Source organism: Macrosteles quadrilineatus, unplaced genomic scaffold, assembly GCF_028750875.1.
Source record: "Macrosteles quadrilineatus isolate MER2022 unplaced genomic scaffold, UCM_ALF_1.0 Scaffold_1__1_contigs__length_201487025, whole genome shotgun sequence".
In the NCBI taxonomy this organism is placed as follows: domain Eukaryota; kingdom Metazoa; phylum Arthropoda; class Insecta; order Hemiptera; family Cicadellidae; genus Macrosteles; species Macrosteles quadrilineatus.
Window position 1 is genome coordinate 171,037,864 of NW_026542594.1, and position 27,360 is coordinate 171,065,223.

The following is a 27,360-nucleotide window of genomic DNA, read 5'->3' on the forward strand; positions in this document are numbered from 1 at the left end:
TCAGTATAGAATTACCAGCTTCAGGATACAAAGATTGAAACTGTCTTGCATTGTGGTTTACAACAAACAGTGCAGAGCTGGTGAACATGTTGCTCCGAAGGTCATTGCTTTCATGATGTAGGTATCTGGTGATTTTTTTTTGTCTTTTCGCCACAGAAATCTTTGCGAGTCAACGTCTTCATCTCTTATATTCACCTGGTAAAACATCTCCTTTATATCTCCCACGATAGCGAATTTTCCTAACCGGAATTTCAACAGCACAGACGTTCAATGGATTCAAATAGTCAGGGCCACTGAGTAGTGCATCATTGAACGAGACTCCGTGAGATTTAGCAGCAGCATCGAAAACCAATCTTATTTTGTTAGGTTCGTTCGGGTTCGATACTCCAAAGTGGGGTAGATAGAATGTTCGACCTGTTATGATAGCAGCTTTTTCAGGGCTGTGTTTTGTAATATATCCTTTTTCGATATATTCGCCAATCTTGGTGGTGTAAGCTTCTTTAAATTCCAGATCTCTTTCCATTTTCTTTTCAAGATTATTTAATCTTCTCAGAGCATTGTCATAGCTTAAAGGAAAATTAAATTTGCCATCTTTCCATAAAAGACCAACTTTATAACGATCTCCTGTTTTCTTTATGGTATCCTCAAGGATTGATACTCCACGTTCTTCTTCTTTTGACAATTTCGGGTTATATGATTTAGTTTCTCCATATTTCTCTAATTCAAAGGATTTCTCACCCTTGATACCAAGTTCATCGGCAATTGATGAATCCAGAAGTGATACAGTCGAGCCGTCGTCTAACAGGGCATAAGTATCTACCTGGGACTTGGGACCGTACAACGTGACAGGACAAACACGAAGCAAAACACGGTTTGATGTGTTATTTTAAAATGATTACAGATTATTTCATCTCTAGATTTAGATTTTAACTCTCCCTCATTTCTTTTCATTGGAGGTCGTTCAAGATTGGAGTTATGTAAGAGACGGTGATGGTACAGCTTACAACCGTTTATACTACAAGCTCCTTTAGATTTACAAAATTTAAGTTGATGTCGTTTGAAACATGAAAAGCATAGCTTTTTCTCACCTACTATTTTCCACCTATCGGAAATATCAGCTTTCCGAAGTATAGAGCATTTGTCATTTTCCTGCTTACCACCACAGAACTCGCAGGTAAGTGGGCCAACTGCGGGAACTGCTGCTTTTGAAGAGTTGGTCAACTCAGGTTTGAAGTCATTTTTCTTTCTAGTCGGGACTTCCTTGTTTGGATGAAAATAGATACTCATGATAGAACATTGTCTCTCTAACCAATCTGAAAAATCACTTAGGCTAGGTCTACTTAAACACATACTGTTCACATGTTGAGCCCAATGGTAGGTACTTCATTTGATAAGGCAATTTTCCTAACAGTTCACTGAGTAGTTGAGGTCAAGTAGTACTCCATATGAAGGGACTCAGCTGTAGAGGTAAAGTTAAGAATGGTTGTAGAAAATTCTATGAGGCCAACAATATCGTCTTCTGTTACAGGGGCTAGCATTCTAGTTTGGTTCATCATAGACTCATAGAGCTTATTCATGATAAACTCGGGTTTACCGAAACGCACATTTAACGTTTTCATTATGGCATGCAAGTTTTAACTGGAAACAAAAAAAGAGGTTTCGCCATTTTGAAGGCGAAGCCTTCAAGACAGTTTCTAAGTCTAGCTAGATTGTCATCATCAGAATACAATTTTACGGTATTTTCAAAATGCAGAAAAGAACATAGGCCACTCATCTGGTCTACCACTAAAGTTTGGTAGTTGTTGGCGGCAAAGAGAGGTTGGTTGAATAACTTTTTTGACTGAATCTGCTAGTAATTGTGCAGCCGTGTTCATAGCGGTTGATGAATACTGATGAACTGACGGTTCATTATCATTCAGCCACTTTACGACTTTACTCTCAGATTCTCTCTCCTCTCTCTGAGATATTAAGCTTTGACTTATGCTTACCTCAGATCCGCAGACTTGACTACCGTACCATTTGCCGATAGTGATTTCATAGAAGCCCTTATTTCCAGCATTTGATTCCTTCTCCAGCCGTTGTCGCTCCATTTCCTTCTCCAGCCGTTGTCGCTCCATTTCCTTCTCCAACCGTTGTCGCTCCATTTCCAGCCGTTGTTGCTCCATTTCCTTCTCCAGCCGTTTTCGCTCCATATCCTTCTCCTCCATCAGTCTTTGTATTTCCAGCTCCTTTTCTTCAATTTCTCGATCCAGTTTTTGTATTTCTTCCAACTTTTCAAGTTCTTTTTCCATTTTCTCCTGTTGCTTGATGTTATAGATTTACTTTTTGTTTTCCTTGAACTAATAGAAGTAATGCTGGTTTGTCTCAATGCTATTCCTTATGTCATTGTTTCCATTCTCAGAAACATTCTTTGATAATTTGTCAGTATCATTATTTTCTTTCTGATCAGGAGTTTAGAGGTTTAACTTCCCTATTACTTTTTCTGTAAGACATGGTTCTTTTTTAGTTTCGGCACCAATATTAAATTGTCAATTATCAAAGACAAATAAAAGAATAGTCAATTTCAGTACAACTTTCAATAACTATTTATTTACTCATTTAACAATATTAAAATATGTGATAATTAATCTTCACAAACAAATCATACAGCAGAAATATAGAGATTAATCAATGGTCATACATATATCTGAAATTAGTCATTAACACCAATGGTGGCCTCCTTGAGCTGATCACCCTGTATATACTATGCTACAAGGCCGTAGCCAGGACAAACTTTCGGGGGGGAGGGGGGTCAGGTCAGTGGCGGTTCTAGGACCTTGTCAAGGGGGGGCTTGGGGGGTGTGGATCACCCCCCCCCCAAGATAACAGAGTTTAGTGACTTTCTAAAGCAATCTGTAATGCCTAAAACCGTCTTCAATCGTAAAAAAACTCCCATTTAACCAGTTGTTTGTCATAAGGAAGTAGATATGTACAAATTTAAACTATGACGATTGCATTCATAAATTTCTAGCCATACTGTAGGCTACGGCTATATCCTCCTAAAAACAGTTTGGTACCTACTTTCTTTAGCCCCTGTAGCCTCCCTTGGAACCGCCACTGGGTCAAATCATGACTGGGATAACAGATTTAAGCACTTTCAAACACCAATTCCCATGCTTATTTCTAAAATGTTGATATAGTTACATATGTAAAATATTACAGGGTGATAAATCTGTTTTGTTTGAGTAAAGTATTTTTGTTGAACCTTCATTGTTTTATTACCTCTTTAATAGATCAGAATTATTAATAGAATTATTATATGAAATATGAATAGTTACTGCAAAACATAAAATATAATCATCTGTTGTGGTTTCTATTTTTATAATTTAACTTGCACTTTTTAAACATAACTTAAGTGTTAATTTTTAGAGCCTTATTATGCACGGCCACTCGAGTCTCCCGCGACCGCGACTGCCAGTCGCCTGGGGTAGCGACAGGTGTGGCGAGGCCACGCGTCTGGCCGAATTTTTTACAGACATACATTTAGTTTCTCAGAGGAATAAGTAAAGAAGCTGAACTATTTATTTTACTTTTACTTAAGCGTCGTAAACGTTGACAAAACAAAAGTATTGGGAGGCAATCCATTACTAAAAGTAAGACCTTCAGGGGTACCTATTTTTAAGTTTTTATATGATGATCTCAAAGAGGACGACAAGATGTATTTTGGTTGTTTCCGGGAGACGAGACGTTCTTTTTATAATGATTTAGGAAGCATAGAAGGCGACCTATCCGTATCGCTTAAGATGGATAATTTTATTTCAGCTAAGGAGAGGGTAGCACTTGCCTTAAATTAAATATTATAATGGTTTTGATTTTATATAATCATAATATTAATACAATATTAGCAGCAAAACTCGGCGTTGCCCGGGTCAACTTAAAATTCACAATAATGGTAATAATTGAGTAATACCATGGAAGGTAATACATGGTATGGTAATACGGACAGTATCATAACTGATTCAAATGGTCAACATCTCAAATGAAAGTCTTTGTTTTAAGGCGGGTAGGCCTATTTTAAGACCAAGACATGTAGAATGAATAAAAATGGAGTTACGTATCATTGATTGCAGATAAGTGTTAAAATAATAATAATTATTGTTGATTTGTGAATCAGTAGCGTGCTTCACGTACGGCCAATCTTAATAATCAACAGCTCAAAATTAAAGCTGGCATTTCACTGAAGGTTCTTGGACCAAAACATATAGAATAATGTAATCAGAACTGGCGAAATACCGCTTTAATTGAAGTAAGAATTTAAGAAAAAATCTGATTTATTTTTTAAGTCGAGTAATACAGTAGATACATGAATGATGATGCTTGGTGGGAAATCTGTTTGTGAATACCTTTAATTTAAGACCATAATTATGAAAATCGGTCAGATAGAAGAGCCGAACGGACTCGGAAAAGAAACCAATATTTATTAATATATTAATATAATAAAATGTTGAAACAAAAATTAGGACGGAGGCAGGAGGGCAGAGAGTTGGGTCCGCTGTGGCCCGCGACTGTGGCTGCGCGTAATAAATAGCATATGATAACAAGGCTCGCTGGTGACGCGACAGTCGCGTGAGCTCGCGACTAGTAGCGAGGGTGCGCGACTGGAGTGGGCAGTCGCGGCGACTGTCGCGTGCCTTGCCACAGCAGTCGCGTCGCTTAATAAGCTCCATATGATAAAATGGCCCGCTAAAAGTGGCGCCACTCGAGTGCCCACGCATAATAAGGCTCTTACTACTAAATTTTGGGATTTCGGGGGGGAGGGGTGGTTGACCCCCTAACCCCCCCCCTGGCCATGGCCTTGCTATGCTAACTGGCCCGGAACCCTAAATTAATTATCACTTGGTACCGGGAGAGGGACTACTTAGTTTTTGGGTACTAAATAGTACGAAATAGATATTTAATATTTGCATAATTCTTTTTACAAATTCTGTCATGGCCGGGCCAGTGACTTGGATATCTCTGCATTAGCATTAGGGGCGTGTGCAGACATCACAGTCATGATAAGCCATATGTTCGGACAGCTGATGTCGGCCTAAGCTGTAAGCTATTGCCCAAATGTTAATAGGCTAAACTTATTTTCAGCTATAAACTATACCCAACTTAAGTACATTTAACATTTCAGATAAGCAGTAAGGTAAAATAACAATGGCTGGACCCACTATTTCATTAGTCGGAGGAAAGTCTGTTGGTGGACTGTTTCCTTGCTTCATAATTGCTGAAATCGGACAGAATCATCAAGGAAGTATTAATATTGCCAAGAAACTCATTCACATTGCCAAAGTAAGTAAAGTACTTTACTATCAACAGTATATTCTATAATGGTTTGCTATAGCAAAACGTATATTTTCTATGATGGTAATACTCAACTCAACAAGTTACAATGTGATTCAGTAGTATTTACAGTAAAATATATCTAACATTTTAATGACCATAAATGAAAACGAAAGCTTAATTTTAACTTGCTCTTCAAAATGTAATAATTATTTCAGAACTTATAATCATTAATTTTGATAACTCAAAAATTGATACCATGCAAATGATAAGAATAAGAAATATTTATTACCAATGAAATATGACACATAATTGTTTATACATAGTTACAATGTGTTTTTTTTTTAAGATTTGATTAACCGATCAGCATTACATTGCTATACAGGTTAGGTATAATATAAGAAAGAAAAAAATAACATGATTAATTACATTAACATAAGTACAGGTCAGCTATGGCTAGCCCCTCAGGCACTTATTGTCACTGTTTTAGCGGGTCGGACTGTAAAGGCACTGTCCACCAATGAAACACAAATGAAAAAAAAAATGGTTATAATAAAACATTGAGGCAATCTGGGTTTTAGTCGGAGTCTCGGGATTTCAGAAGGTTGGCCTGTGTTATAAAATCCAATGCTGCTGGTTAATGGAAGTTTTGCAAATAATTTTGATGTAACTTTCTTGATGAAATCTTCTATAGGTTTTATTCCCAGTTCTAAATGTATTTGACGGGTTCAAAAATACCAGGGACATTTTAGAATTATCCTTAAAACTTTATTTTGAAATGTTTGCAGTTTACGAATCGAGCTTGATGAAGCAGTTCCCCATACTGGGCAGGCGTATAACAATAGTGGACGTAGAAGTGTTTTGTATAGAAGGGTTCCATTCTTAATAGACATACATGATTTTTTGTTGATTAAAGGAAACAATTTTGATAATCTGCCATAAGCCAAATTTAATTTTTTATTAATATGAAAGTTACAATGTGATTCAGTGTTTACAGTACAATCATAGATAAAACATAGTCCATGTTTTATCTATGGTACATATCTATGAAAACAAAATATTTATTACACAACTTATACATAATCATCAATTTTGTAAAATGGAGTTTTAACAATCCAATCATACATCTTATTTTTTTAATTCTGTTAGAAACTAATTTCCTTTCTTAAGACAGCTTATTAAAAAACTTAATACAATTTAATTTTATGTGAATTTTTGGTGTATGCCAATCTGTGTTGCAATATACCTTTTTTCTCCCTACCTCTTTTATCGTCGTTGTGTATGTCTTTTCAATTGATCTAAGATTGATTTTATATATATTACAATTTGAAATATAGAATAGCAGAGTAGGCTACCCGTCCTTCGTACAGGGTTGCGTGCAAGCATTAAATGCTTATTGCAATTAATTATACTCTTGCTTTGCATTGGCAATGGGATAGGACACTGTTTAAGAAAATTTGGTTCTTTTAATTTGCGGTATGCTATAGTATAGCACATCTACCATAGCCATAATGTTCTTACTGCACCTAAATTATACAGGGTGTCCGGTCATAAGTGTTAAATAAAATTTTGCATCAAACTACATGGTAATGGTGACATAATGACGCACATTTGAGGTTCCCAACCTCAACGGTTAGGGATTAACAAATAAGTTAAGGTTTTCCAAAAATTATTGTAGTTGTTATGAAAAAGGTTATATTACTCTGTTAAAAATGCACTAATTGTTCATTTAAATGTCATTTTCAGAATCCTCACAAAATTTAAAATAGATATAACACCTAATCGTTGGGGTATGGAAAAATATCCTACTTAAATTTCTTCATTAAACAATTATTTTTAATATCGACGAAAATTTAAATAACATTCAGCAATTTATTTCTCGGTTACCGAATTCCGCTGAGTTTAACAAATATTACTAAAAACTTCCTTATTTAAAGGGCTTTACAATGGTGTATAATAGTTTTTACCAAGTTTCAAATTTCCTAATGTAATTCAATCATTGTTGTGAAAAAACATGATAGGGCGAAGAAAGGCTATTGTGAAGAATATTACATTTAAGTGCAGGCAACGAATTATTTGTATTTTTTTCTCGCATGCAACGCTTTTTTTATGACTAATAAAGTAAGAACAGATACATATAGTTGTAAAATGTGTTTGTGATAAAGTTACGGTTATCGTATATTTTTCATATTTCAGATAATATTTCAATTAACTCGCGGAACTTCGGTTGTGGCAATACCGAAACTACCCGACATGGTTTGGACGTGGTCGACGTGGAGGAAGTGTGACATGCCCTCCTCGATCTCCAGACTTGAGCCCGTTAGATTTTTTTGTTTGAGGTTACATGAAAAGTCTAGTTTACTTAACTGTTGTAAACTCTGAAGTTGAGTTACGGTAGAGAATCTTTGAGGCTGCTGGGAAAGTAAGGGAAAAATTGATGCATGAGGTCACAGTTGGCGCAATTCACAAGCGAGCTAGGGCCTGCTTGCGGGAAAACAGAGGTCACTTTACACCCAAACTGTGATTCCACCTTAATAAAAGTTGTGCTTTAGACGAAGTATGTCATTGAATTGATTTGTATTGTGTGTTTTTACTAATGTATTGTGTTTTTTTAATAACAAATTTTCCAAAGTCTAAACAAAAACTCTTTAGTTTGATGAAAGTTTAGTCTGGTCAATCATAAATTACACAAACCCTCATAATCAGTGGTCAACTCATAAAATAGTAAGTAAAATTCATTATTTTTTACAATATCTGTTTTGGTTTAACCGTGATTTTTCACAATAGTGCGTAAAATTCACCATAAATTTGACAGTAGCTAAAAGCAGTTATACATCATTGTAAAGCCCTTTAAATAAGGAAGTTTTTAGTAATATTTGTTTAACTCGCCGGAACTCGGTAACCAAGAAATAAATTGCTAAAAGTTATTTAAATTTTCGTCAATATTAAAAATAATTGTTTAACGAAGAAATTTAAGTAGGATATTTTCCGTACCCCAACGATTATGTGTTATATCTATTTAAAATGTTGTGAGGATTCTGAAAATGACATTTAAATTAACAATTAGTGAATTTTTAACAGAGTATTATAACCTTTTTCATAACAACTACAATAATTTTTGGAAAACCTTAATTTATTTGTTATTCCCTAACGGTTGAGGTTGGGAATCTCAAATGTGCGTCATTACGTCGCCATTATCATGTAGTTTGATGCAAAATTTTATTTAACACTTATGACCGGACACCCTGTATAAAAGTCAAATTATAATTTTTCACAGCTTTTTGTTGCTAGTTGGTTCAAATTAGATTTTGTCATAAATTCAAAAATAAGTAATAGGATGAACTCTTTTGGTAAACCTTATAACTTTTTAATGCTACTTAATACATTGAGTGCTGGCCCAGAAAACATAGTAGTATGTTTTCTGTGGTGCTGGCTTCTGGCTACGCTACATCCATAGTGATGTAGTCGTGCCACCCTCACTATACATTAGTTCAGTCACAGTGTGAGCTCCAGCTCCCGCTCAGCCATTGCCGGGGAACATTATAATCGTTGCCAGCCTGCAGCTTGGAATGTGAGCTTTATTTTGGTGTAGATTGGTACTGAAATGTCCCCATAAAATCTCGTCTGACAATGACAATGCTTTTGTCCCTGTCTCAGGGATTTTCTCTCTTCAAGCCACATTACAAAGACACATGCTACTGACCCAGGCAGTGCTGCTACCTTTGGGTGTTTCAGTGAACCAAGTCTTGGGCAAACGCAGCACAATCATTGCGGCTCTTTTGTTATTTGTCAGATTGAAATATTTGAATGCCAATTGCTTTCACTGTTTCGGTGGCGCACCGGCAGCCAGGGCTTCTCCTGGGTCTTGCCCTTGCCGCCATTGGCAAGCGCCTGTTTGTTTATGAAAAAATAAGAAGGTTCTACTTTCGGACCTCAACTAACTCATTATCGGCTGCTGCCGACGTGTTGTCAACTTGCCATCACGGCCTGTGTCAAACTATCGAGATTCTACTCTATTAGCATGTTTATCACTAGTATTATGTTGGGTGCAACCAACTCTTGAATAACGGTTCAGGAGTATAGTGTCACACGTTTATTCATCTAGGCTTTTTATCAAATACAGAAATGCATTTGATTCAGTTTGGTCTAGAAACAAAACCAAACTGAGAGGTCACATAAAATCTGATGTTTACAGGAATGTGGGGCAGATTGTGTGAAGTTTCAAAAAAGTTGTTTGGCGGAGAAGTTTACAGAAGGAGCGTTAGCTCGGCCTTACACCAGTCCCCACTCCTGGGGTGAGACTTACGGCCAGCACAAACAGTTCCTGGAGTTTTCCCTGGACCAGTATAGAGAGCTGCAGAAATACTCTCAGGATATTGGCATAATGTTTTCTGCCTCAGGAATGGATTCTGTTAGTATAGTCAATTGAAGACCTATTTGAAAGATTTTCTCTTAATTAGAACTAAGCATAAAATAAAAAAGCATAATTGAAATGAAATGCTATAATAAGACACCTTCAGCAGGTTTTTGTTACATTAAGGCACAATATAGCTTTTTTCCAACGATGGATGGATCTGTGAATTTAGTTTGGGGGGGGATTTTCTTTTTGTGTATCAAGGAAAACTTTTATATCTTGGGTAAAATTTCTTAAAAAGGGTTGTCAATAATGACATACAAAATCACTTTGCAGGTTTTATTTCAGCGTTGTTGTGTTATTATAATGCTTATCATGTGTAGAGAACAAAAACCGTTTATCAAAAAAATCACATACAAATTTAGTGCAATATATTGTGGAACATCAGTCTTAGTACAAAAACGCCGCAGGTTGGTATAACAAACAGGTATTTAGTCCAATTATCACAGTACAGTATTTTAAAAACAATGTCATAGTGTTTTAAGGCATGAGCGTTATCAGTCAAAAAGCAGGATCAACCTGGGTGGTCATAAATGATGTGAATTTATCAAATATATAATAACTATGATCGATGATCGCTAAAATACTCAACACCTCATCCCTCCCAATTGCGTAGACATTATCTAAGTTTCCCGCAATGGCGGGAAATTGTGGAACAATTCTCCTGATCGCGGGGACATCATTATCGTCTCTCTCATTCGTGGCAAAAAAACTCCCGTCCTAGAAACTCCCAAATTAAATGTAATGCCTGAAGATTGGTAAAATAAACAAGTACCCTAGTAACTTACTTAAAGAATAAGGAACCACAAAATGCTTTTGTCAAATTGCTTTTGTCATATCCATTATGTTCCTGAATCAAGCAAAGCCTTCTTATTTTAGTTTTGTTTGTTCTAATGCCAAAGATATTTTGTGAATAGTTTTTTTTTAGATAACGGTTCAAGAACAACTTCCTTTATTTCTTTTTTGTGTTATTTTAACATGGTATTTGTTTCTGTATTTTTAATTTCCCTTATTTGTTATATTCTTCACATTTATTTTATTGGTTTTATTTTCCCCCCTTTATAGACACTGATCTGCTGTACAGCTTCAAAACATACCAATCCTTTAAAATTTATTCATTCGAGAGAAAGCAGACAGCAGCAGAACAGGCAAGTGATTTGAAATCATAAGTTATGTTTCTTATTTTGTTGTATGTGTGTACTTTTTTGTTATTGGTCAATTGAAATCTACAAATTTAAGAGATTGTTTTAGTGCAATACTGTGTATTTTCAATTTAATTGTAATTCATACATTCAGCTCATTGGTAATTGCCTATCCTAGTCACACAGCCCCAACAAACGTGTTCTAAATAAATGATTTAGAATATAATAATATAGATTTTCTATATTATCAGCTTTCGGGTTTTCTAATTTTTCTAAGGAACATAGCTTGTGTGCCTTTGGGTTTCATCATCTTGAAATAGGTTATAGTCTTATTCTTACCGTATTGATTTTGTTACACTATCTTTTTGAATATTACTCTCTATACAGTATTCATTTTGAGAAAATACCCTTTTTACTACTAAAAATGGTGAATCAAGCTCAATATGAGTAGATTTGTACGGTACTTTTAGTTACTTTGACGTTTTACCTACAAACAATACAAATAAAAAAAAATCAAGTAAAAGAGGCTTTACTTGGCGATCCTAAAGTGTTGTATTTAAATTATTTTCCGTTTGGAACATGTCTAAACTTGCTAACCAGATCCTAACTAAATTGAACATAACGTATTCCAGTAAGTTTTTTTAAATTTTTTTTTTTTCAAATTAGTTTACAAAATTTTTTATTGCCATTAGTAGTAGGGACCTATGGTATGTATTTTAATAATCAAATGCTTTTATTTTTGATCCCCAAATCAAAGATGATATTGATGAAAGCTTTGAAAATTTGTAAATTACAAACATAGTAGGCCTACCTATTCAGATTGATAAGATAACAAAATCTTTTCACAAGTTAAATATGTATTGTGACTCTAGGTTTCAATAACATTCTTGGATTCTATTGAAGTTCCCTTCATCAAAATTGGTTCAGGGGATGCTGACAACCTACTATTGATTGAAGAGGCTGCTAAGCTTAACAAACCCCTCTTTATATCTACAGGTAAGTAACAATAAATCCTCATTGCTCATCCTCATAGATACAGTAGGCTACATATCATTGACAAAGTATTGATTATATATCTTTCTTTGTACATAGTATTTATTAGCAAATAGGTCACACACGTACATTCCTTTATATGCTCTGGTCACTAAGGGACCGGGCGACTTTCATTTTGTCCTACTCAATTCTACTTCCTCCACCTATTTACAATTTACCCTTCTCTTCTCTACACCTTCTTCACCTCATCTGTTCACCTAATGTAGGTAACAACATCTACAAGAAAGTAGCAAAATATCTGAGTTGAGGTAGTTTTAATTTTAAAAAGACTCTATTACAGGATTGTGATGTTTAGAATAAAAGGACAGCAACTACGTTGCCTTAGAAAAAGTCCAAGCAGATCTCAAATTCTACCCGAATGACAACTCTGATAAACCAAAAGCCCATGTATAGTAGTCATAAACTTGACTCCATTAAGGTTGCAGTAGCCTGCACCAAATATTAGTGTTATGACTTTTTTTACCTACCCCAGGACTCTTAATGGTCTCACATACTTTAACACTTTTCAATGAAATGGCGACCATACAAAGTATATATTTTAAGCCAGTAAGTCAGCTTAGTTCTATTCCTTTCCAAAAAATCCCAACCAGCTACTTGGCTTTCCTCTAAAATATAACAACGGACAACAAAGCTACTCGAGGAATCTCGCCCCATTCTACACTCAACCTGCATACATTGTCTTCCTTCACAAAGTATATCGCTATCAGGTAATTGATTAATTGAGATATTTTTAACTCCAACAATTGACAATCAGCTGTGGTTCACCAACAAGTCATTCAGCAACCTCAACCTATGTGCAGGTATGCAGGACATGGAGGACGTGTGTCGTTTACATGAGGTAGTGCGCCGTTCACGTGATGGTAACTGTCAAATGGCGTTGCTACATTGCGTGTCAGCCTACCCGGCTCCTGCAACGTCCATCAACTTGCGAGTGCTGTCCGAGTACCAGCACCGTTTCCCTGACACGGTCATCGGCTACTCGGGCCATGAACTTGGCACTGCGATATCTGTTGCAGCTGTCTCTCTTGGAGCAAAGGTAATTTGTATGAGGGGGTATTTTAGTTACAAAATTTTACTTTATCTTTATTAAATGTTCTTCTCAATTAATGTTATCACCTGAAGTTTAACTGTTCAATTTGATTCCATTTCTTATATCAATCTAAGTAGCCTCATTGCTTCAGTTTTTTAGTTTCAGAATGTTCATGTTTCTTTATCTCATACTGATCATAGAAAAATTTAAATAAAGCTTAATTTGAATGTTAAATAAAGCTTGTAAGTTACCTCTAGCTTTATTCTAGTGGAGCTTTTGTAAATAATGATTGACTGATTGATATTGCCATTCTTCTATCGAACATGCAATTTAATATTAAAATGTAGGGTAAGATATAATTTGTGAGTACTATTAAGCATGATGAAACAAAGAACTTATTTTAAAATAAATGTGTTTTAAAGTAATTTATTGAACAATATCGAGCCAAGCTTTATTTTTGCGATTACAGAAGTCCTCTGCATAAGTTTTCACAGTTGATAAATAATTCACACTTTTGTCGCAATTGTAGAGGACAATGATGATTTTCCATGACCGTGGGAGACGATGATGATGATGATGTCCATAAAACCGTAGGAGTTGTCCAAAGTTTTACCACATCTGCCATTTTGAGGATTTTTATTACTGTAGTGTTTCTCAAAGTTCTTCCTGAAAGCGATTCAGAAAGTGAGAGATTCAGATAGTTGGAGTTTGTATTATTGGAGTTGTACTGTATGGTTACCACTTTCATTGCTGATACATCACCGTTGTCTCCTGCGGTTGAGGAGTAATCATCATTGCCATTGGTTAATAATTGCAATTGCTTTCTGTGATCGAAATAATTCTGCAAAAATAAAAGCTGGGCTCAGCCAGGAATTATAATTTGGTGCTCAATCTTTCAAGTGTTCATTTGGCTAAACAATTAAACCATTTGCTGGCCTTCTTTCTCAAATGATATCACTCTTGGCACAACTCTAATGCAATGAAATTCACAAGAAAATACAGAAAATTCAATATGGCATGGTTTACTCATAAAAAGAGCTCAATCCTGTATTGATCTAATCCAAGACATTGATTTTTATATTCCAGATTATAGAAAGGCATCTAACTCTGAGCAAACAGTGGAAAGGAAGCGATCACTGTTGTTCTTTGGAACCGGACGAGTTCAAACAAATGGTCAAAGACATTCGGACTGTTGAACAAGCTCTAGGCAGTCCTGTCAAGCAATTCCTTTCTTGTGAGAGAAGCTGCTATCAGAAACTGGGAAAAAGCATCGTCGCCGCTCGAGATCTAACTAGTGGCTCAGTGTTGACTCAAGAATCTGTTAAAATCAAGGTGTCAGAACCTTCTGGTTTGAGTTGCAAACATTTGAGTTCTCTTCTTGGGAAAACTTTAAACAAAGATATAAAAAATGATGAACCAATCCTACTTGACAGTGTCAGTGAATGAGTTTAAAATGTTAAAACTGTTAAAAGTTAAATTGTATGTGCCAAATTATCAGTATTATTGTGCGTTCTTGTTTGTATTGTTATGAAAATCCAAATTTTGAACATGTATGTGTCAAAGATAATATTCATATTGTTTTATAATTGTGTTTATACCAAAGTTAATACCAAATATTTGTTATCTTTTCTGTCTTATAGAAAAGTTTTGTCATGTTTAAGTGTATATTATCATTATATTATGAAAAACCTTGTGAAACTTAAATGTTGTATTATTTTTTATTTGTTTTATTATTATTTTGATTTCTTAATGTTAAAATACCCTTATAAACTCTTTTGGCCTAGACAAAATAAATCAAATACATTTTTAATCAACTTAAATACAGATTTTGAATACTATCTTTTATTGGATATTTTATTCTATAACCTGAAGTTAACAAACTTAGTTTGAGGTAGCTAGGTTTCTTGTAGTGAATGGAGTGATATGTTTATGAAACATTTTCACAAACAATCTATTTGTGTAGCCACATCAGCTCAATAATATCAAAACATCTAAATTCACACCTATAGATCCTATAGATACCTAAAACTCCTCAAATCCTAGAGTAATAGCCCTAAGAGTAAAACATAACTTTAATTAATAGCCTCTGAAAACTAACTCGTAATAGCCAAAGTACAGGAAAGCTACCAAACATATATAAACAGGTAATCAAATCTGGGCGGAACAGATTTATCGAGATTAGCAAAATATCTAGTGGATCCGCCGGAGGTAAAGGATCCACGTCACACCCGGGACTTGGTGTTTGAGCTGAAGCCGATCAACCAAGATCAACTAGTAAATATTATCATAAATAGTATAAAAAGGTTGCTCTGCTCCAGGATGGGATAACATCCCTGCAAAACTTATCAAGACCTCCAATTATCTTGTTCAACTCATATTACATCTAATAAACCTAAGTATTCGTACAGGAGAGTTAACTGACCTATTCAAAATTGTCATCCCTGTCTACAAATCTGGTACAAAAACTGAAATACCGTAATTTTAGACCAATATCTTTATTGGTTTGGGAGTCAAGTAGACTTAGTAATTTAGTACTGACGATGACGTTTCTTAGTTGATTGTTTTTGATTTTTCGTTACCGTTGATTTGTTTTTGCCTGTTTAAAAAACTTCAGTATCTTGATTAGACTATACAATTCTTCTTTGAGCAAATAGCTCAAGATATAGAGGTAAACAATTAACTTTATGGCGTATGGCTTAATGTCTTTACTTTCTTCACAGGTTCATTTATTCATATCAAAGCATTTGAAATAATTAAATTTTCAATTTTAAACATTCCTTTTCCAAACTCTCAATTTTCATTTAGCCTACATTACGATGTTTTATTATTACAACACAGCTTGCACAAATTTTTGTTTCCCCAGTAAAGTTTTCAGAATTTTCGTTTTGTAGAACATTCCTCCGCATCACTGCGATAATACTGTGTTCAGTAGACACAAGTTTGATTCAGGGCTCACAAATGTTTAACATTCCCCAAACCCAATAATCATTAAATTAATTCCTTTAAACATCTTCAAAATAAAGAAATATGAAAATGTTTGAAGTCCAAAAATCGCTTCTTTTAACTAACGGCCTAGCCGTTTATACTATTTATTAGGAGCTCCTAATAATTAAACTCTAACCGACTGCTCAGGAGATATGATAACTAAATAAGGAATTGGCAGGGTAACTGCCAAATTTGTATAAATGGCCTGGTTTGGTGTTAACCGACCATCACACCTCTTTATCAATACATTAGTATCAATGATTAATCAATATGATCATCGTCCAAACCAGTGGTCAGAAACTTAAGAAATATTTATTTGAGTAATTATTTGAAGATAATTGAGTCTCCATATATGAATATCCCAGCATCACCAAACTATCTCCAACCTCGTTTAAATTGTAATAATATTCTATAATGGTAAAAGTTAGGCCCTATGAAGCTGCGAATATGCTCATTGCCGGTGCTGACTCGGGCCACAGAAAACGTACTACATACTACTAGTACGTTTTCTGTGCTCGGGCTTTCTGCTGCCGGAGCTAGCCTCCGTTGGGGGGTATATTTGACGGGCAAAGAGGTCGAGCCTTGCGCAGGGTGCTGCTCAGAGACTACGCTGAACGCTGATTGGTCCGCGAGGCGCATCAGCATTGCCGACAACCAAGGAAGGAACAAGGCAGTCCGCGCCATCGATGTATATAACCTAACATTAGGTTAGGTTATATACATCAATGGTCCGCCGCAGAGATGGGAATTATCGTTGTTTTCCGGCAACGGTTATAACGATAACGCAGCTGCCCAATAACGTGTTGCGGCAACCTGTTATTTCAATAACGATTGCCAACTCGTTGCCGCTGTGTAAACCGTTGTCCACCGGTCGGCCGGTCGGTGTTGCGGCGTTCAGTTATCGTTGTCGGTTGATCAGTTCAGTTTTCAGTTGTAGTCACGAGTCGGGCGTTGCCGCGTTGTCCAGACAGGATGCGTTATTCTAATTCTAGTTCGTTTCAGAAGTTATCGTTGCTCTGGTAGCGTTGTGGCAACGGCAATAAATGTCAATGCATGTTTTCGTTTTCGTTGTCCGCGCGGCTTTCCTGCAACATTGTGTAGATAGATATACGTTATTATAATAACAGGGAGTTCTCGGCAACGAGTTGCCGCGATAACGTTGCCGTGGTCGCAACACTGTTATTCATCCTGTTATGTTAAATAACGCCCATCCCTCCAGATTCCGCGTTGAAATCTCAATTAAAACAGACGCGACTCCGTGATCCCTTTAACCTAAATTGTATGTACTTTTTTCTAACTTAAATTTCTAAATTCTTTTGCTCTCAACCATAACTGTATGGTTTAGTAAGTCGATTAATCAATAAATCTCATTGTTTCCGAATGTGCGTGTATTCGTGTATAATTTTAATAAGCTCCCAAGTTTCTTGGTCAACGCGAAGTTCGAAGTGTCGAAAGGTTTTCGGCCGATTTTTGTGGCCTATTTAATTCATGTAAAATAACAGTATCGTAGTTGACTTTGATTTGTAAGCAACATTTATGATTCCCATGTAAAATGTTATATAATTGGTTGTTGTTATTTTTGTATCAACAAACCCAAATAAGTTTAACATTAAATAGAAAAAAAAGAAATTAAAAATGTAAAAGGATGGCGTTTCATTTATAACTACACAACTACTGTAACACCAACAAGCAGTTGAAGTAACTTTTAAACAGGCAACTTTTTTATCTAGCGCTAAAACATAATTTTTATAACTAATCTAAAAAAGGGGAGTGTTATATCTTATTCTAAAATTATTCTAAAGTGTAATTATTAATCCAACTGAATCGGTAGACCCCCACATTTCATCGCTTTCTATGCAACAAACAGGCCTAATTGGTTATTTAGTATTGTAAAACTGTTCACAATTCATGTTAGTTCAAAATCATAAAAATCATTATTTAATACACAAAGATATTTGTGTCATAACGGGAAATACCTCCTCCAAACCAGCTTAAATCGTGTCTGAAAAAGTAAGGTTTGTGCGTTTAGCTTGTATCTAGCGACGAGGCAGCCACGGCCGGGACTGCAGTGACGTCATCGCGCGCAGTCCGCTCTGTCTGGCCCACCTCTTTTACTCCATACATCTTGGGTCAGGACTGCCAACGTCAACGTCACTATCCCTTGTCAGTGTCAGAGCAGAGCAGACAGAATACAGAATTAAACAACAACAACATATTGAGGAGAGGATTGAAAAGTCATAACTTAATACTACAGAAATAAAAATCCTCTGCTAGTCCTGTGGTTTGGTTCAATGTTATTGTTTTACGAAAATATAATAATTTAATTAATTAATTATTAAGTTATGTTTGTTTTGTGCTACTCTTCAAATTCTAGCTGCTAAGGTGACCGACTTGTTAATGAATTGAAACTATGTAATATATTTAGTTTGGATATTATGTTGTAGTAAATTAAGTTGTTAGGTAGACTAAATCCAAGTTTTAACCCCAAAATTGTAAAATTTTATAGTATAAAACATGTCCTAAATATTTAAAACCTTAATTGAAATCGGCTTAAATTAAAGTGAGTGAGTGGTAAGTAACTTAGGCCTAAATCATTTGAATTGTATTATTACCATTTACCATCCGGTCTTCTCCACAATCCAGGGATCGGGAAACGTCATGGTAGTGAAATTTTTACTGGTAGTGAAAGTGAAATACCGTCACCGTGGAACCTGATAACAAGTCAATCTTGATAACAGAAAATGTAGTTTTCAAATAGGCTAGGCTAGTCTTGATATTATACTACCCCTAATGATATGTTAAGTATTGCAAACATCTTTAAGAAGCCAACCTTGATTCCAGGTCTTGTTTTGATAATCCTTATAGGCTTAACTTAATGACATGTTACTGCAAAATGCTTCTGCCTGGTTTGTAGCAACCGTTTCCAGTCTTAAACCCTGACAAGACCAGACGATGGTTTGTAATCTGGCTTACATTCTTCCCGTAAACCAGAATCAAGTAAGATAAAGCTTTTGGGTAATGTATTGAACAATAGGCTAAGTTGGGATCAGCACATTTACCAGACTATAAATAGACTCTCTTGTGTCTGTGCCCTTCTTCTTAAGCTGAGATTGTTTGTGACTGAGGACTACCTTAACCCTTCCTGGACGGGTGACGGATATATCCGCCTAAGTTTTTGGCGATAAATGACGGGTAACGGATATATCCGCTTATGGTTTTTGATGTTCCGGACGGGAAGCAGATATAACCGCCTTCTCTTCACACAGACTGGCAGGTGCTTGAGCAGTAACCAGATGTTTCGTGGTACCAAGGCGCCACTTTCCTGCTCTCTCCATGGCTGCGCTCTCTCCCACACCCCCTCCCCTCTCTCCTGCGCCTTCCCCTCTCCCACGCCTCCACCTCTTCCGCACACCACCCACCTCTCCTACGCTCCCCCCTCGACATTTCGGGCTCAACACTATGTTATCTTTATTTATTATTATTGTTTACATAGGCCTATTGTTCTTTATTTATTGCCTAATGTTGTTATGGTCATATCTTCAAAGACGGGTGATATAGGCCTATCCACTGCTTTTCTACTCATCCGCTGACGGGTAGTGGATATATCCGCATAGTTAAAAACGAGTAAAATATTATTTTGACAGTATGAAGTGTTCCATTGTGTTTCTGTTTTGTATATTTGTATAACAAAACACAAATAAGGAAAATTAATTTTTATTTTTTCCTATAATTTTTTCTTGTTCTATGTCACGATTTTGCCCGTCCGGGAAGGATTAAAATGGTCTACTTTGCCTTATTCTATTGCCACGTCACATATAGGCTATGTACTGCTTTTGTGGGGACATTCTCCAGGCACAGTGGAGATTCTCAAGATTAACAAAAGGGCCTTAAGAATCATCACCTTTAGTGACAGACAGGCTCATACTTAGTAGGCCCCTTTTTGTGAAACTAGCAATACCTACTGTCTTCGGCCATTCTCCTGGGCCTTCTTCATGTTTGGGATAAACATAGAGACCTGACGTCCCGTGCCATGGTCCATTCTGAGATTGCAAACATACGGTTACCGATAGTCATCTTTCTATCATCCCTGGAAGTTATTTTTAACTTGTATTTGTTGATTTATATTGTTTTTATATCTTGAACTGTCGTACACATTGTGAAGTATTTTTTTCTTATTGTGCGTAAGCGTACGTAAGTTAAAATTAATTTTTTTTTGTCGAGACACAATCTATCCCTAATTTGGGTAAAAGATGAAGAAGGAGTAAGTAATAGGGTGGGCAAAAAATCTATAATTTTTTTTTGAGTTGTAATACCTTGGAAAAGTTGCTAAATTGTAAGACAAAAACAGGGTATAAATACAAAAAATATTGAATGTTATCTTCCGGTTGCGCATGTGCTCTAAAATTTGGAAAAAAATGAAAAACTCATATTTTTTGAAAAATTTTTACAATTTTTAAATTTGCGATTTTTAAAATGTAATAGTTGAAAATGTTATCTACAAGACACTAAGAAATTGATATTTAAATAATAGTATTGTATGTTAATATCTTCCGGTCGCACATCGGCGGCAAATATTGCCAAAAATCAAGAAAAACTTCATTTTGTACTTTAGTCTTATTTAAAATATAATAATCGATATTAAAAATGTAATACCGAAAATCTCTTTTTACACATTCAGATAGCAACCTAACAAAAACAACAGACAAAGTCAGAATTGATCTTCTGGTCGCGCATAGCAATACAAATTCACTTTAGCGCGGCACTATTGGGTCAGTCCCGGGCGACGTAATGATTCCGAAGTTTAAGATTCCGAAATTGAACAACAGGTTGGTGGCATTCAAAACCTGTACAAACTTAAATTATCCTACTGTTTCTGTGAAGAATATCACTGAAACAAAATTGTCATATGCCTAACACTTTGATAATTCCAGGGCAAAGCCTATACAGTAGGTTGATACAGCAAAGATTGTGGTAGGCCTATCTTACTTAACTTCATAATTAGGTACACAATCTAGATCAAATAAATCAAAACTAGCTAGTTACTTGTGCTGCTAAATGTGAAAATTTAATTTCTTTGAATCAGCTGTTTGCATTTGTTAAATAAACATTTGTTAATTTTGCTAGTTTACATAAAAATGTCTTATTTTCATTTCATTTTATTAAAAAATTTTTATTTTTAACAAAATTAACTATTCTCGCCAATTTCTATATCTGGCCAGGGCGTAAAATTCCGGAGGTAAAAATGTACATCTTACGAAAGGGGGTAAAATTCCGGTATTTATTGCTAATCTAATTTATCACGCTCTGTCTATTTTCATCAGACTCCCGAATCTGTAGGGGTAAAATTCTGCCCGCGAACAAATTTGAGAGCGCTCAGATAACTACTTCATAGTGACGTCAGCTCTGCTCAGGGAGCGAAATTCCAGGGGGTAACATTCTGGCGACCTGTCTTAAGTATCAAAACTTCCTTTTAGCGAATTTCCCTATACCTTAGGGAAGTAGTTATTAGGCTACCATAGGTATCATGGTTAGACCTGGGCTTGGGACCAATTTACTTCTTCATTTTGTCCCTTGAGGCTAAAAACACTATTCGTCTGCTTGCTTATGTATGTTGATCAAATTAAGCTAATTTAATTATTTCATCCTAGATACAATGCAAGATACAACATTTGGTCAAAAAACACCTTTTCCCTTCTCCTTAATAGCAAACCTTGGTAACTTACTGATTAAATCTAATGTTATTGAGCGGCGAGCGAAGCAAAGCTCTTTGGGATCAACTTCAATGCAATCTTTATAACTCCTCAATAATGGATGAACATATTCTAGCCAAACTTGCCAAGGTTGTTTTGTCAAATGTTTGTATGGTTTAGACCTAACCAAATTCAATTTTTGATAATGCCTATATAGTTTTATTAACACGTTCGCGGCGGCACGTCAAATGGCGGGCGTATCCCAGGTCCGGCGCAGCCCTCAGCATCGAACAAACCCGATTGCCGCGTGTGATTGGCTTTCCAATTTCGGGCTGACAAATAGCAAATAACGTGCGAGGATGTCCTGCTTTACAACGAGAGTCGACGTAGTTCGCTAAACAACAACAGATAGCAGCACTGCTTGTAACGTAGCCGGTCCCATTGGAATTGTATTGCCAAATGGAGGGAAAAAGACGGGACAAAAGTAGTAGAATTTTGAGATTGCCAGACGGGATTTACGGGAAGATTTACTACCAACCAACACCACAACAAAATACAGTATACTATTGAGCAGTGCTGAGCGAGGTTTCAAGTTTCTAGCTCTAATCCTGGCTTAAAAATAAATCATTTCGTACTGCATTGCAGCTTGGGAGCGATCGCACCCACCAGAATGACATTAGGGTTCCGTATGGGAGCGATTGCTCCCATGCCGCCGCGAACGTGTTAAAGTAGCTAACTCAAAGTTTTTAAATTTTAACATTGGTCTTATGGGTTGCCATGATGGTTACAAAATAACAACGTAAATGTAAACAAAACAAAGAACCATAGCATGTGTTAAAATCAAGCCACAACCTACAACACAGTACAAAAGAAAAAAAATTGGATGATGACAACTGATCAAATAATACAGGGAAAGTCTTAGGTTTACATTTAAGTTGCAATTTGGAAACAACCATTGATCGAATAGGTACAGTCATAGATCAAACATATTCTTCCTTAGGTTCAGTATTTAACAGATTGATCTACATAGCTAAATAAGGTTATAACAAATGACATTTTATCTTAAACAATTCGTAGGTTGAATTTGAAACACATTCATGGAACCATCTCATAAATGGCAAACTAAAACAGGTCCATGACGTAGGAAGTAGTAGGCCTAATAGCGAGAAATGTGGAGTGTGGGAAACGTTTGCGGCAGTTAGATTAATGTTATGGAAAGGGAGGGAAACAGGTCCACGATGTAGGAAGTGGTGAAAGAAGTAGTAAAGGCTAGCAATGCAGAGTGTGGGGACATTTGTATTTTGTATTATACCTATTAACATTTTTTCATTTATTGCTTTATTAAAATTAAAAACCATGAAACATGATTGCTCCGCTCAACTGGCTTTCACTGCTATGAAAGCAATCCTAGTTTTAAATAGGGAATATCTTCTATATAATTAATACGCTAACATGAAATTTGTCTTTTGAACCCCTCCGCCATTTCTTAACCGATTTGACCACTTGTGTCTTATTGGAAAGAGCGTGTCTTGTAGATTTGCAAACTGACCTTAGATTTTTGAAAAAGTACTTGGGCTTTGCCCCAGTGGTTTTTAAAGTTCCCATGATCTCATGAAGAGAATAATTGTTTACATTATGATCAGCTGGATAATTTAATTGCTGTTAAAATAAAAGTTGCAATTCAGGAATATCCCCGCAGCAGCAAACCTGCAGAATAAGCGACTTCCATTTCTTACTTAACTATTAACATTTTACAAAAAAAAAAAAAAACATTTACCCTCCCTGTTGTAGCAAACCTAAGTAGTAATTATTTACCTATTTTGCCGGAAGGTCTTGTAGTTTGAATTAACACTCGATACGCATTTCGCCGCTCCGTGCGGCATCTTCATAGAGTACCTTCTTAAACACTACTTTTACTATGGTTACCATGTACATATTTACACTATATTTTCCAATCACTAACCGGTCACATTCGCGGTCGCGGTTGCCTGGCAACGGTGACACGCCGGGCAACCACGACCGCGAATGTGACCGGTTAGTGATTGGAAAATGTAGTGTAAATATGTACATAGTAACAGTAGTGTTTAAGAAGATACTCTATGAAGATGCCGCAGGGAGCGGCGAAATGAGCATCGAGTGTTAATTCAAACTACAAGACCTTCAGGCAAAATAGGTAAATAATTAATGTATAATACAGGTCTTGTCACTGGGTTCAAAAAACATTAAACCTAAGTACTCGTTAAACTAATTCTATTTAAATAGGAAATAAATGTGATATTTTTACGGAGGCATTTTAGTGTAAATCTAATCAGGTTAATGGAAATTCGATTAGTCTGCAGGTTTGCTGCGGCGGGGGTATTTTTTATTACAATGTTGATAGCTTGGTATGAAATAAAACAAATTTCCAAATTTGATTATAAAATACATTCATAATCAACCAAACTACAACAATTTATTTATCCTCCATAAGAATAACATGGGAATTTTAAATTTAAATTTTTTTGATTATCTTCGTAACCGTTGAGCATACGACAACACTTCAATATACAAAATGATTTATTTTTGTAAGCTTTGCAAAATGGTTTGTAGAGAAATTATGAAATTTTGTGTTTTTAGGGTCAAAAATGGGAAAAATCAATTTTTACTAAAAAAACCCCATAAACCCCCCCCTCCTTCCCATAGTCCAATCATGCTGGTTCGCGAACTCTTATTACATTGTTTAAGGAAATATTTTGGCAAAAACCAATGAGACAAATTACAAATTAAAATTCGCTTTGAAAGTCTGCAGGTTTGCTGCAGTGGGGGTATGTTTCACATTAAGTTAGATTAAGTTTTGGGTCTCGTCACTTTAAGAGATAGACAAGTGTTAAGCTAGGCGCCCACCGGGCAACTCAGCGGGTGACGCGGCGCGGCGCGACGCCGTGGAAAAAAGTTGCCACGTATCCGTGCCATGTTATCTTATGGACTGACGCCCACCTAGCAACCCAGCGGGTGGCGCAACGCGGCGCGGAAAAAAACTTCTTCTCGAATCCGGCAGTGAGAATTCGGTGGAGAATTTCTTCCTCTCGTGTTGCCGCGCCTCCGTTGAGTTGCCTGGTGGGCGCGGGGTAGAGGCACGGAAACGGCGTCTGCCCCTCGTCTGCCGCTCATTCGGGTGTTTTCGGAAAGTATCGTGAGCCCTTCGGGAGTGTTCGGGTCCGAATCGAAGTGCACTGTGTATCCCATTCAAAAGAATAATTCTCCGCGCTTCCGCTATAGTTGCTTGGTGGGCGCGAACCCTGGAGAAGCGGACGGAATTTTTTCTCCAGGTCGCGCCGTGCCGTGTCGCGTCGCGTCACCCGCTGGGTTGCCCGGCGGGCGCCTAGCTTAAACGGCCTTTGTTTGCATAAGCGGCTGTGACATGTTAGTGTCAACACAAAACTCTGTTCTGGTAAAAGATAACACTTTATGTAATCTACTTGATGATGAGAAGTAACTATAGGCCTATAGAAAGTTATGCCATCCAACCTTGTTGAAAATGTTAACAAACTTGAGATTTAATGGTTAACTTAGGACCTGTAACTAGACTCTTTTTCTGTTTCTTCTATCCTATAATATAATATAATATCCTATTATCAGACAAAAAAACTAAACAACTCTTTACTAAACTTGATATTTTTAATATAGGGATGTATTTAATTTCAGACAAGTTGGCCGATTAATGTTGAAAAATGAATTCAAGTAATGATAACCCTAGGAAGAAAAGTATTGACTGGAACAGATTTGGGCTTAACTCTAATCACACTGAGGGAGACATTGGTCTTGCAGGACTTTCCTATGGAACTGATGGACATCAGCCTACTGATGCCAACGAACTGTTTGCTGGCGAACAGGTTTGTGTTTGGAACAGTAATATTTTTCTCAGCAGTATAACAACACATGTCCGGGCCCGTTTTTTTATTAACTTAGCAAGTGAATTGAACCCTGGTCTTGTGAGTTAGTAGATACTAAATCTTTAACTACATGATAATTCTATATATTTGTATGGTTGCCATTTTATACGAAAGTATTAAAGTTTTTATTAATTGATAATAGTAATGGTTGGTAAAAACATTTAAACTTAGATCTAATATAGGCCGAAGTAATAACATGTGTAACATGGCTTTATGAATAAATGGAAAACACAAAGATAACATTAAATTAAAGTTATAAGAAGAAAAGAGAAAAATGTATAGTAAATGTGAAAATTATTTAAGAAACCAATATAATATCAATTTTATATTAGTAATTAGCCTAATGATTGGTGCAAGAGGGACTATTACAAAATTTGTTAACAAATTTATAAAAAAATATAATCTCTCATCAAAATTAAAATATGAAATAGTCATAAAAGTGTGGATCATGTAAAATCAAAATAATTTATTTGGACAACATTAAGTTACTTATTATTTATATCATAAATTGTTACTGTGTCTGACAAAGTTTATTGTAATAAACTCAGTTTTCAAAATAAATAAATCAAATTACAGTTGACGAATAAATATGTGCATGCAAGTTTGAACTTAAATATATTTAAATTAGATCAACAGATTGTAAATTAAATAAAGTTAGAAAAAAAAAAAAAATTGTATTGAAACAAAAATAAATTGAAGCTAGTATGGACAGTGTAGGCCTATATTTTGCCTGTTAAAAGAAAAATAAATCTATTATAAAGTAATGTCAAAAATAATGTGCAAGAAATAATAAAAAAGTAAGTCACTTTTTTTAAGTGCTACACTAACAGTGAAGTTTAACACGTTCGCTACTGCAATAGTACGAAATTTTTCATTCACATGGACCAGCGACACACATATGCGACGGCCGGTCTCCACCCATAGACTGCCGTCGCGTATATGCGACGGCTTGTCACATTAAATTGACTGCAGTCGCATATTTGCGTCAGGGTTCTAATGTTATTAAAATGCTTATATCTTTGTAACGGTCTATTTGAATGCACTGAATTCCCTGCAGTGGCTACAGAGATGTCTGACGCACAACTGCGTCGCTTGGTCTGTGGATATGATGATTGGTGACGTCATATGATAGTTGGAAAAACTGGTCTTTCTTTTCTGCATCACTGTATAAATGTATACAGCATGTATGCTGCATTATCCTATGTAGCTTTTATATTTGTTCAGCTATAAACTGTTCTTGAATAATCTGTTTTTTTTACTTAATTTCACCTCAAAACACAAAAAAAATTAACTGTCACATATATGCCACGTTTGGTCTATTTCAAGAAAATTATGATAGTTTTCACTATTGTCTTCGCTGTAGACCGGGCGTCGCAAATATGCAACATTACAAAAGGTTATAAAAAATCCAAAAAAAAACAAAAACAGAATAAATTATTTACAAACACTATTGTAGCGTATTACAATGTAAATGATCACTGTTTTACAGGTTTTCGCCCGTGGTCTGTGTGTACTGTTATCCAAGTGACAGCCAGTCTATGTGTAAGATTCAAATGTATATCTCGGTCTGTGGCAATGACCGCAGCGTTGCATATATGCGACGCTCAGTAGCGAACGTGTTAAACTTCTATTTGTAGAGTAACTACTGAACCAATAGTTCTGAAATTTTGTTGGCTCACTCATAGGCTTAGGCCTATTAAAAAACGATAATCATGTAATTTTATACATTTTTTTGGATTGGTTTTTGTGCTGCTGTTAATTTGTATGTGCTAAAATCATTATTAAAACACTACAAATTCACTACAAA

General features: G+C 35.9%; 2 protein-coding genes across 8 annotated transcripts in view; both read left to right on the top strand.

Moving 5' to 3' along the window:
* Positions 1–14,627, top strand: part of LOC128989947 (sialic acid synthase-like) — a 123,326-nt gene extending 108,699 nt beyond the window's left edge. For all 4 annotated transcript variants that reach the window (XM_054412126.1, XM_054412141.1, XM_054412149.1 and 1 more), the window contains 5 exons: positions 5,159–5,316; positions 9,503–9,718; positions 11,736–11,859; positions 12,717–12,952; positions 14,033–14,627. In XM_054412126.1, coding sequence (XP_054268101.1) covers positions 5,182–5,316; positions 9,503–9,718; positions 11,736–11,859; positions 12,717–12,952; positions 14,033–14,392 — 1,071 coding nt within the window. In that variant the 5' untranslated portion in view covers positions 5,159–5,181 and the 3' untranslated portion in view covers positions 14,393–14,627. The remainder of the gene's footprint in view (positions 1–5,158; positions 5,317–9,502; positions 9,719–11,735; positions 11,860–12,716; positions 12,953–14,032) is intronic.
* Positions 14,628–18,207: 3,580 nt separating this feature from the next.
* Positions 18,208–27,360, top strand: part of LOC128989991 (solute carrier family 12 member 8) — a 36,326-nt gene continuing 27,173 nt past the window's right edge. The window contains exons 1-2 of one of the 4 annotated variants that reach the window (XM_054412196.1): positions 18,208–18,313; positions 25,306–25,493. In XM_054412196.1, the coding sequence (XP_054268171.1) occupies positions 25,332–25,493 (162 nt within the window). In that variant the 5' untranslated portion in view covers positions 18,208–18,313; positions 25,306–25,331. Of the gene's footprint in view, positions 18,314–18,379; positions 18,503–18,908; positions 18,929–25,305; positions 25,494–27,360 lie in introns of those variants that run through there. The other 3 variants (XM_054412187.1, XM_054412213.1, XM_054412205.1) reach the window with 3 other exon arrangements.